The sequence below is a fragment of the Mercenaria mercenaria genome, chromosome 7, assembly GCF_021730395.1.
Source record: "Mercenaria mercenaria strain notata chromosome 7, MADL_Memer_1, whole genome shotgun sequence".
Taxonomy (NCBI): domain Eukaryota; kingdom Metazoa; phylum Mollusca; class Bivalvia; order Venerida; family Veneridae; genus Mercenaria; species Mercenaria mercenaria.
The window spans coordinates 42,675,656-42,687,794 of NC_069367.1; the positions used below are offsets into that span (position 1 = coordinate 42,675,656).

The 12,139-nt window shown below is 34.9% G+C and overlaps 1 protein-coding gene across 1 annotated transcript in view; it reads right to left on the reverse strand.

The window, feature by feature from the left end:
• Positions 1–8,518, reverse strand: part of LOC123554301 (WD repeat-containing protein 44-like) — a 32,180-nt gene extending 23,662 nt beyond the window's left edge. The window contains exons 1-4 of the mRNA XM_053548243.1: positions 8,331–8,518; positions 7,731–7,811; positions 5,764–5,837; positions 1,466–1,533 (exon numbers count right to left, since the gene is read on the reverse strand). Of these exons, the coding sequence (XP_053404218.1) occupies positions 1,466–1,533; positions 5,764–5,837; positions 7,731–7,811; positions 8,331–8,503 (396 nt within the window). The 5' untranslated portion in view covers positions 8,504–8,518. The remainder of the gene's footprint in view (positions 1–1,465; positions 1,534–5,763; positions 5,838–7,730; positions 7,812–8,330) is intronic.
• Positions 8,519–12,139: the final 3,621 nt, after the last annotated feature.

Below are 12,139 nucleotides of genomic sequence, written 5' to 3' on the forward strand. Positions count from 1 at the left end.
ATCATAAATGAAGCTGCTATTGTGCAGACAAGGTCAAAATAGCTAATTTTGGCCCTTTCAGGGGTCATAACTCTGGAACCCATTAAGGGATCTGGCCGGTTCAATAAAGGAACTGAGATCTTATGGCAACAGAAGTTTTGTGCAAGTTTGATTAAATTCAAATCATAAATGAAGCTGCTATTGTGCAGACAAGGTCAAAATAGCTAATTCTGGCCCTTTCAGGGGCCGTAACTCCGGTACCCATAACGGAATCTAGCCAGTTCAAAAAAGGAACAAAGATCTTATAGTGATACAAGTTATGTGCAAGTTTGGTTAAAATAAAATCATAAATGAAGCTGCTATTGTGCAGACAAGGTCAAAATAGCTAATTCTGGCCCTTTCAGGGGCCATAACGCTGGAGCCCATAATGGAATCTGGCCAGTTCAAGAAATGGAACCAAGATCTTATGGTGATACAAGTTGTGTGCCAGTTTGGTAAAAATCAAATTAAAAATAAAGCTGCTATTGTGCAGACAAGGTCAAAATAGCTGATTTTGGCCCTTTCAGGGGCCATAACTCTGGAACCCATAGTGGGATCTGGCCAGTTCAAGAAAGGAACCGAGATCTTATGGTGATACAAGTTGTGTGCAAGTTTGGTTAAAATAAAATCATAAATGAAACCACTATCGTGCAGACAAGAAATTGTTGACGGACGGACGCACGCACGCACGGACGGACGGACTGACGACGGACGAAGGGTGATCACAAAAGCTCACCTTGTCACTATGTGACAGGTGAGCTAAAAATATAATAATAAGAATAATAATATCATATAAATAACATAAAATACTTACATGCATATTCTTAACACTGACATGTCCATTTAATGCTTGCAGCTGAAGTTAATTGACACTAACCATAACATAAAGAAGTCACTGATATTTTTTTTTTAAATCAATTTTAATTCTATAATTCCGAGAGAAGCTTTTAGCACATATAAGCAGCTTAAGCCACTTTAACAACCTGTCTTGTTTATATTTTTGGCAAGAGAAAGTGTAGAGTGACTATTAAATGAGATTGGCAAGGGGATGAAAAACAGCTGCTGCAGACAAAATAAAGCAAGTGGCCATTTAAATTAATACAGTACATTAAAGATGAAAATTTGTCATAGGAGATAGAAATTGAAAGTGACCATTGATAACAGGTAATTGCTTATAAAAGGTAACCATTAGCACAAGTTGGATTGTATGTATGTTTTGCAGACGTGCCATGCAGGGCCTATAATTTGGTTGGCTTAACTGATCTTTGGCCTCTAACCTTTATGTTCAAACAATGTGTCTGAGAAAAGGAAATATCTGGAAATATTTCTGGAATTTCACAGTTGTTGTTTTCACATGTCATTAAAATAAATGTTCACATCTTCAAAATCAAATTTTCGCAACACAGGCATGTTTTTTTTTTTTTTAAATGAATAACAATATATTAACCTTAAATCTTCTGCCATCCTCTGAGATCTCTCCTTCCACAATAGTACTGCTTTCTTCTCCATGCATAACTGAAAGTATAGCATTACTTATAGATTACATGTCAATATCAAACAATATACTGTTCATTACATTTCATCTTTAAACAAGAGGGCTAAGATGGCCCTAGGTCGCTCACCTAAGAAACACACCATAACAGTGTAAAACATGTTTGACCTAGTGATTTCATGGAAACAAATATTCTGACCAATTTTCATTCAGATTGGACCAAAAAAATTGGTCTCTTGAGATTAAACAAGCATTTTCTTAGATATGACCTAGTGACCTAGTTTTTGATCCTAGATGACCCATGTTCAAATTCAACCTAGATTTTATCAAGGCAATCATTCTGACCAAAATTCATGAAGATCAATTGAAAAATACAGCCTCTATCACATACACAAGTTTTTTCTTTGATTTGACCAAGTGACCTAGTTTCTGACCCCAGATGACCCATATTCAAAGTCGACCTAGATTTCATTAAGGCAATCATCCTGACCAAATTTCATAAAAATCAATTGAAAAATACAGTCTCTATCGCATACACAAGATTTTTCTTTATTTTGACCTAGTGACCTAGTTTTTTACCCTAGATGACGCATGTTCAAACTGGACCTAGATTTTATCAAGGCAATCATTCTGACCAAAATTAATGAAGATCAATTGAAAAATACAGTCTCTATTGCATACACAAGGTTTTTATTAAATTTGACCTAGTGACCTAGTTTTTGATCCCAGATAACCCATTTTTGAACTTGGCCTAGATTTCATAAAGGCAATCATTCCGACCAAAATTCATGAAGATCAATTGAAAAATACAGCCTCTATAACATACACAAATGTTTTCTTTGATTTGACCTAGTGACCTAGTTTTTGACCCCAGATGACCCATATTCAAACTCAACGTAAATTTCATCAAGGCAAACATCCTGGCCAAATTTCATAAAAATCAACTGAAAAACACAGCCTCTATCGCATACACAAGTTTTTTCTTTAATTTGACCTAGTGACCTAGTTTTTGATCTCAGATAAACCATATTCAAACTCGACCTAGATTTCATCAAGGCAATCACTCTGACCAAATTTCATGAAGATCAATTGAAAAATACAGCCTCTATTGCATACACAATATTTTTCTTCGATTTGACCTAGTGACCTAGTTTCTGACCCTAGATGACCCATTTTCTAACTCTGCCTACATTTTATCAATGAAATCATTCTGACTATATTTCATGAAGATCAGTTGAAAAATACAGCCTCTTTCGCATACACAAGGTTTTTCTTTGATTTGACCTAGTGACCTAATTTTTGAACCTAGATGACCCATTTTTGAACTCGGCCTAGATTTCATCAAGGTTATCATTCTGACCAAAATTCATGAAGTTCACTTGAAAAATACAGCCTCTATCGCATACACAAGGTTTTTCTTTGATTTGACCTAGTGACCTAGTTTTTGACCCCAGATGACCCATTTTCGAACTCAGCCTAGATTTCATCAAGATAATCATTCTGACAAAATTTCATGAAGATCAGTTGAAAAATACAGCCTCTAACGCATACACAATGTTTTTCCTTGATTTGACCTAGTGACCTAGTTTTTGACCCCATATGACCCATTTTCAAACTCGGCCTAGATTTCATCAAGGTAAACATTCTGACCAAAATTCATGAAGTTCAATTGAAAAATACAGCCTCTATCACATACACAAGGTTTTTCCTTGATTTGACCTAATGACCTAGTTTTTGAACCCAGATGACCCAATTTCGAACTCGGCCTAGATTTCATAAAGGTAATCATTCTGACCAAATTTCATGAAGATCAGTTGAAAAATACAGCCTCTATCGCATACACAAGCTAAATGTTGACAGACGACAGACGACAGACAGATGCCGGACGCCGACATCGAGCGATCAGAAAAACTCACCTGAGCATTGCTCAGGTGAGCTAAAAACTAACATTTTTATCTCAAATACAGCAATACAATGTTTTGGTAATTAAAAAAGTAACAACTTCTTTATAATGTGAAGAAAAAACGCATTACCAATGTCACCATATCCATGCATAAATTCTGCCTGCATAAATTCAGCATGCATTATTCTTGTATAATACATGATTAAAGTTACACATTTATAACACCCTTTTGGGTAAGAAATTGCACATTTAGCACAAAACTACTCAAAGTTGCACATTTTACTGCTTGTAAAATTCTGACTTTTCAAAATCCTTATTTGAGCAAATTTATTTCTTCCTGTCAATATGTAAGGCATTAACTCATATTTTCATTTTCAGAACAATTCTAATTTGCATAAAAATTCCACTTTATCTTGCTTCCTCTATACATCCAAGGACTCTTCACTGATATTACTAAATCAAAACAATCCTGCATGTACACGAAAGAGTTAGTTTAGTATGCTATCACACTAACAGCAATGACTGAAATTCAATGTATCCGTAAGAGTTCACTTCAAGGTGAAGCCAATGAAAATTAATTAAGTTAAATGTTGCCATAATTAGATACCTTAACCATTTATGAACTATTATCTTAATTGGAAACACGAAACTCACTCCTAAATTAACATTACACCGATGAAAAAATAGTTTCCAATGGTGGTCACATGACATTAAAACATGCCTAATAGGTAGTGTCTATCTAGACTTGTAATTAGCTTAATTGGTTAATCAGAGGAGTGGTCCCAAAATTGTGATTTTATGCAAAAAAAAGAAGACAAAAACCAAATCATTATTGACCAACTGTAAGTAAGTTAAATATTCAGTCTCTGTCAGGTTAAAAACAGTCTTGCACTCAAATTGGCAAATGTTAAATTACTGGAAAGTAATCAGCAGATTAAGTGGATAAAATGGAAATGAAATATAATGTTTTTATAACACTAAGAAGGATTTTTATTTGTCTTCAACTGTTTAATTGTTAGCTCTTTTACACTTTAAACAAGAGGGCCATGAAGGCCCTGTATTGCTCACCTGACGTATTGACCTAAAGATCATCAAGATTAACATTCTAACCAAGTTTCATTAAGATATGGTCATAAATGTGGCCTCTAAAGTGTTAACTAGCTTTTCCTTTGATTTGACCCAGTGACCTAGTTTTTGACCCCACATGACCTAGATTCGAACTTGACCTAAAGATCATCAAGATTAACATTCTGACTAAGTTTCATGAAGGTACAATCATAAATGTGGCCTTTAGAGTGTTAACAAGCTGTTCCTTTGATTTGACCTAGTGACCTAGTTTTTGACCCCACCTGATCCAGATTTGAACTTGACCTAGAGATCATCAAGACTAACATTCTGACCAAGATTCATTAAGATATGGTTATGAATGTGGCCTCTACAGTGTTAACTAGCTTTTCCTTTGATTTGACCTGGTGACCTAGTTTTTGATCCTACATGATTAAGATTCAAACTGGACCTTTAGATCATCAAGATTAACATTCTGACCAAGTTTCATGAAGATACAGTCATAAATGTGGCCTCAACAGTGTTAACAAGCTTTTCCTTTGATTTGACCTGGTGACCTAGTTTTTGATCCCAGATGACCCAATATCAAACTTGTCCAATATTTTATAGAGGGTAACATTCTGACCAAGTTTCATTAAGATGGGGCAAAATTGTGACCTCTAAAGTGTTAACAAGCTTTTCCTTCGATTTCACCTGGTGACCTAGTTTTTGACCCCAGATGACCTAATATCAATCTCGTCTAAGACTTTATTGTGGGTAACATTCTGACCAAGTTTCATTAAGATTAGGCCAAAATTGTGACCTCTAGAGTGTTAACAGTCAAATTGTTGACGACAGACGAACGACTGACGACAGATATAGGGCAATCACAAAAGCTCAGCTTGAGCACTTCGTGCTCAGGTAAGCTAAAAACATTGCACATCACCCTAAACATCCTGCTGTCTGAAAAACTTTCTTGACATAAACTCAAATGTATTTTTATATATTTTTTTCTAAAGCCGTGTCTCTCTTTTACAAAAGTAAAGGAGAGACTGAGGCTTCAAATATATATATTTGTATGCCTGTCAAAATTCTGAACATTACACTTTTCAAACAATTCATTGTTGGCATTCAAAATGTACAAGTTCAAAAGGTGTAGATTTACCTGTAGTAAACAACTTGGTTAAATTTACAAAACAGCTTTTAGCCGATGCTTAACATTTCATATAGGGATTTACTTCACATATGCATACACATGCTAATATTGAAAGCAACTTTATAATACTGAAAGGCTAAACAGACAAACCTTGGTCAGCTACAGATTTCACTTTACTGTATGTCTTTCCCATCTTCCTGCCAAACAGTTTCTTCAACCGCTTTCTGAAACATTGTAACATTAATAATAATATACATTGCTCATAAATTCATAGTCTGTGTTAATAGACCTTTCTAACGTAAACGTAAATCGGAAACGGAATACTGAATTCGTAAATATTATTTTCAAATAATGGTCTAAGGGAGATACTATTGCATTACTATTGGATGAAATTGTCTCCCCTAGACCACAAATTAGCCTAAAATTTTACGAATTCAGTATTCCGTTTCGTAATTACGTTTAAGTTAGAAAGGTCTATTACAAATATTTGTAAGATAATATAGGTCTCCTATATTTGCTAAACCTTGTGCCTAGGTCTGTTGGTAAATATGACATTGCTAGGTGATGTTTCCATGGTGCTGTGGGTTTGATTCAAATTTCCAGTTAAAATAAATTATCAGGATGATTGGGACTGTATAAATACATTCTAACATGATCTGATTTGTTGTTTAGTTATACAAAGAAGGACAAAACAATAGTATGAAATTTGCAATAAACAACAGTTAATGTGCAGACCAGTGAATGAACATTATAATGTAATTATGAAATCAAATTGCCGCATGATGTCAGATTCATTAATACATTGATAAATGAAGGTCAACCTTTCTTTATCCTTATGTTTCAAGATTATCTTAAAATAAAACATACAATCCCCCCTTAAGATTTATCATCTGATTTACCATGGTTCATCATTCAGATAACTGGATATTTAACACCATGATGGTCCGATTCCTGTGCATCTGAATGCTTAACTGTGGTATATCAGATGATAAACCATGTGAAGACCTTGCTTATAACATCAATTTAATACAAAAGTGGACTGGTATAAGCAATCAATAAATCAGGTATTGTACTTAATAACTAAGAATGATTGTTTTTTATTTCATGAAAACGTGATCTTAACATTACATTACATGTACTATTTACATATCTCAAAATAGATTTTAACTATTCTGAAATCAAGGATTGTATTTGCCGTGAAATCATTTAATTTCAAAGGTATAGAAGTTTGTGATTTCCCAATGATAGCTGTTGCGTGAAGATATGCATGATTCATCAATTTCAAAGTTTAACCCTTACCATGCCGGACACAACTGATTCTGCCTTTGCAACCAGTGTAGATCATGATCAGCCAGCACATCCGTGCAGTATGATCATGCACTGTTCGCCATTCAGTCAGTATCTTTTTTGGTAAGCACTGCTTTTAACAGTTAATGGTACTGTCCAAATTGAAAGATGGACAAGTTCATTACAGAAATTTAGCTGGGTAAGGGTATTAGGCACAATAATTGGGAATCTTGTGCATTTGTTGAGATTAAATTCTATGAATCAACACAACCACAAAATCCAAATAAATTAGTCCCATATCAATACCAATGACTTTATTTTATTATTATTAATATACCAGATTTATATAGCGCCCTTTTCATGATAAACACGTTCAAAGGCGCTTCACATATAGCAGACGCAGCCACACAGGGTGCAAAATTCATCCTCTACTAGTAAAGACACAGAGAGATCTGAACGTTTTAGATACAGACATGTGCGGCTAACTTAGCCTAGCTCTTTGCAAATAGATAGTCTGGTTCTTTAACGTGCCCGGTGTATAGCACCGATACATGCGAGCTGTCTTTCCTGGGAAGAACCAGTAGTTAGGTGGGAGACACTCAAGAGCATCTCAGAAATTTCCAGTGCCTGGACCGGGATTCGAACCCCGGACCTCTAGATTGACAGTCAAGCCTGTTACCACTGGACCATTGGCCCACTTTAAAGTACGGAGTAAGACTTTCATCCCATTACTAACCATGAGCAGTATAAACAGATTTATGGCAAGACTAATATGCTATTATCACAATAAAGTACTAAATTCATGGGTGCAATATAGTACAGCAGCATACCCTTTCTTCCTCACATTTTCAGCTGTTGCGGAGAGTCCACCCTCTGAGCGGCCATCATCATCTCTGTCTGATCCTTCATCACTGAAAATACAACATACTGATATAAATGTTGAATCCAGAATGAAACTCTTTCTTCATTTATGAAATGAAAATTTAGCTGTGGATCCTGTCAGTATGTTCCACTCACATTTTTGGTGTGGAGTTACAGCCCCTTACATGTCTTTTCTCCTGACTACTCCTATATCAATGTAAGAAGAAAGTTCATAATGAATAATCATTACCAGGGCTACAAGTAAAATTCAAAATTCAAACTAATATGAAGGACTGGTACCAATGTCTGACAAACTTTACAGCACTAGCCTGCGACCTTGATGAAGTTTAAATTCATGACCCCTTGTTAAGCACCCAAGAAATTATCCATTACATCACTTTTTTTTCAATCAGAGTAAAAATCAAATCACATACACATGTAGTTACTGCTTTTTGGATATTTTGAACATATTCATTGGTACAAATAGCAAATTTGATTCCCAATCACTGTCTCCTGTTATATAAAAAATCCATAACTTGGAAATTTGTAAATCAATATTTTAGATGTACCTAGGATATTCATTTGTCCTTTCCATTATATGTAAGACCAGAGGATCTACACATTTTGGTAGTTTCATATCAGCATCTTTCAGGGCTACCATCTCCCCTGTGTCCAAGTTCTTCACCATAACACAACTTAAAATTTCCTGAAAACACAAATACGCAGTTGCTCTGTTGGGCATTTACACAAAATAAATTAAGTATAATTAATTTGGCAGAAGAATACATTAGATACAGTCTGAAAAAAAACTAATGCAATGACCATCATTCATTCCGGATGTAAACAAATCTTATTATATGTTTGTATGCAAATTAATCAGGGTTTAAATCAAATTCTTATCCATAAAGCAGTGAAAAATGCTGTTTTTCCAGTTACTTAGCAATTGAAACCTCATTACAGAAACTGCAATTGAGCGTGAGAACCATTTTTTAACACATTAATGTTCCTTTGTCTTATTACAATTAACCAAACTGCTTTAAATTTCTACCTTATACAAAAGGCATAATGTTTTAGATAACTGCTGAATTAACAAGAGCTGTCCATAAGACAGCCAAGCTCGACTATTCGAAATATTGTCACAGAAGCTGGAAATTATTACCCAAAATGTTAAATATCAAAAGAGTTTTAAGTTCAAAAGGGGACATATCAGAGTTATGGGACTTGATGCTATCAACTAGTTTTATAACCCCGAAGAAACATGTTAAGTTTCAATTCAATATCTGCATTAGTTTTGGGGATAGTAACTTGCATGTAAAACTTTAACCAGAATTTTCTAAGTCCAAAAGGGGGCATAATTTGCTCAAAATACATGTTAAGAGTTATGGAACTTGACCCAGTGAGGTAGGTAATTGATCTAGAAAAAGAATAAATAAGTTCCAAATCTATATGCCTTTTAGTAATAGCTGTATGTACTTGCACGCAAAACTTTAACCAGAATTTCTAAGTCCAAAAGGGGCATAATTTGGCCAAAATACATGCCAGAGTTATGGACTTGACCCAGTGAGGTAGGTAATTGATCTAGAAAAAGAAAAAATAAGTTTCAAATCTATATGCCTTTTAGTAATAGCTGTATGTACTTGCACGCAAAACTTTAACCAGAATTTTCTAAGTCCAAAAGGGGCATAATTTGGCCAAAATACATGCCAGAGTTATGGGACTTGACCCAGTGAGGTAGGTAATTTGATCTAAAAAAAAAGAAAAAAAAATTTTAAAATCTATATCCCTTTTTGAAAATATTTTTTATGTACTTGCACGCAAAACTTAACCAAATTTTCTAAGCCCCAAAAGGGGGGCCAAAATTTTGGCCAAAATGAAGGCAGATTTTATGGGATTTGGTGCTACAACTATTTTTAAACCCCGAAACACATGGAAGTTTCAATTCAATAGGGGGCATTATTTTTGGGAGAAAATAATTTGAAAATTTTAAAACTTTAACCAAAATTTTTCCCTAACCAAAAGGGGGCCCTAATTTCCCTCAAAAAAACAGGGTTAATTTTATGGGAATTTTGACCCAGGGAGGGGGGGTAATTGCCCCTAGAAAAAAAATAAAAAGTTTCAAAGCTATAGCCTTTAAATGAAAGCTTATGAAACTTGCGGGGCAAAAACAAACCAAGGTGTGACCCGACGCCGACCCAAACGCCGACGCCGACGCCGACGCCGGGGTGGAAAAAATAGCTAGACTATTCTTGAATAGCGAGCTAAAAATATTCATGGGGGAGTAATCTGCAGGGAAATTTAGGTTTTCCACTCTACAAAAAAAAAAAAAACCAAAACCAACAAAAAAATTTTAGGACAAAAAAACTACATAAAAAATTTTTATGTCCCCCAAAAAATAGTCTTTTTGACACCCAACCAAACCCTTTTTAAGCCCCCAAAAATAAAACCCGGTTACTGTGATAGTAATATAAAAAAAATTTGGGGGCTACCCATCTGAAAGGGGGTTTTCCGGGGGCCTGACCGGGTTTTTTTGTTGTTTCCCTTTCCTACTTAAGTCTTGACCACTAGAATTTCTAGATCTACGTCGTTCCACCTTCTCCAAGCTTGACGTCTTACTATGTCTGGAAGAAAAATTTAATTAAAAAACTATAAAGTTTTCCTGAAACATTTAATACCCTTGGGTTCTGTTTTAAATTCAGGGAAAGCCCAATTTTGGGGAAACATGACATTTACCTCAAGTATGAACTTAAACCTGAGCCAAATTGATTTGGATTATGCAATCCCCATTTTGTCTGGAAGTAAACAACTGACACTAATTTTAAAAAAATCCTTTACAAAGGGGTTTGAGAAGCTACAAAGTGGCAAAAAAAGGCAATTTCATTCAAAACCCTTTAAGTGTGCCCTTTGGGCCCTTTGGATTTTAGTGACCCTGATCTGTGCCTGCATGAAAGTTTGCTAAAAAAAATAAAAACTTTCAAGAAATTTAGACAAAAATGGAAGAGTACATAAATTAAGCTATTTAACCTACAAAAAAAGCCCTTACCAGATAGTGACCCCCGTTTGGGATCCCTCCAAAAATTTTTCTTGATGAGATCAATAATTGGTGCCCGTTTTTTTGAAAAAACCCTTTCCCAAACAGTTTTTAAAAAATTTTGAATAGAGCTGCCCCGGTAAACCAGCCCTTGATACTTTTGGGATGCTGGGGTTTTTACGTACAGTAAAACCCCCTTAAAGGAACAGCTTGGGGCCTCTAAATTTGTTCCTATAACCGAGGGACCTTATATCCGTATAGCGAACAAATTCCTTGAAACCGAGGTTTGTAAAACGAACACAATTTGTATAGCGAACAAATATTTTGGGCTGACGTTTTAAAAGGGGTTTTTTGTTCACCTCTCCGGGGAGACCATAAATCTGTATTGGGGAATGGTGTGAGTCAGAACCAGGGGGTTTCCCCTAGAAACCTGAAAAAACCCAAAAGGGCCCCGGACCCTTGGGCCCAAATTTTTAAGGGGCCCTTTTTCCAAAAAAACAGGATCCTTCCCAACACGTCTTTTAAAATTTACTATATTTTTTTTAAATTAATAATAAAGTAACCTTTTTCCCAATTTAAAAAAAAAAACCCAAATAAGTTAAGCATAATAAAAATGTCATGTTACAGAAAAATAAAAATGTCAGTTTCAGTCAACAGTCTCATATTGAAAAATAATATTTAACAAAATTTATGTTATTTTTTATTTGGTTTTTTTTTCAATATTTCCCCTTTAGTTTTTTTAAAAACAGAAAACCCAAAAAAAAAAGTATTTTTTTGGGTAGGGCATTGGGGTTTTTATTTTTAAATTTTTATTCCCAATGAAAAATCGGGTTTTTCCCTTTTGTTTAAAAAATGTTAAAAGTCTTTTTTTTTGGAATTTGGGCAAAGGTGGGGTTTTGACTTTGGTGGGGAATTCAAATTTTTTGTTTTTTTCAAAAAATTGTTTTTTTTGTTAAATAAATCCCAATTTTTTTTAAATTGGAAAAAAATTTTGGGGCCCCATTTTTTTGCCGTAATCATTTTACATTTTTTAAAATTTGGGCCCCTTTTTTTTTAGAGTAACGGATCAAAAAACCCTTTTATTAAAATTTCCATTTTGTTTTGTTACCTGGGGGGGCAGCCGTGATTTTGAAAACTCAGCGACATCTACAGGAAAAAAGGGGGGATTTTAGCAAAGATCAAAGGCAGAGGGCAGACCCGCGAGCGTTTATTTTTTAAAAACCCTGCTATCGGGAAATAGTTTTCTGAAAAAAAATGAAGAAAGAGAAAGGATATCAAAAAGGAAAATCCCCCCCCTCCCGAAAGGAAGCCCGGGAAGATCTCCGGGGCCTTTGAGCTCTTTGAAAAACT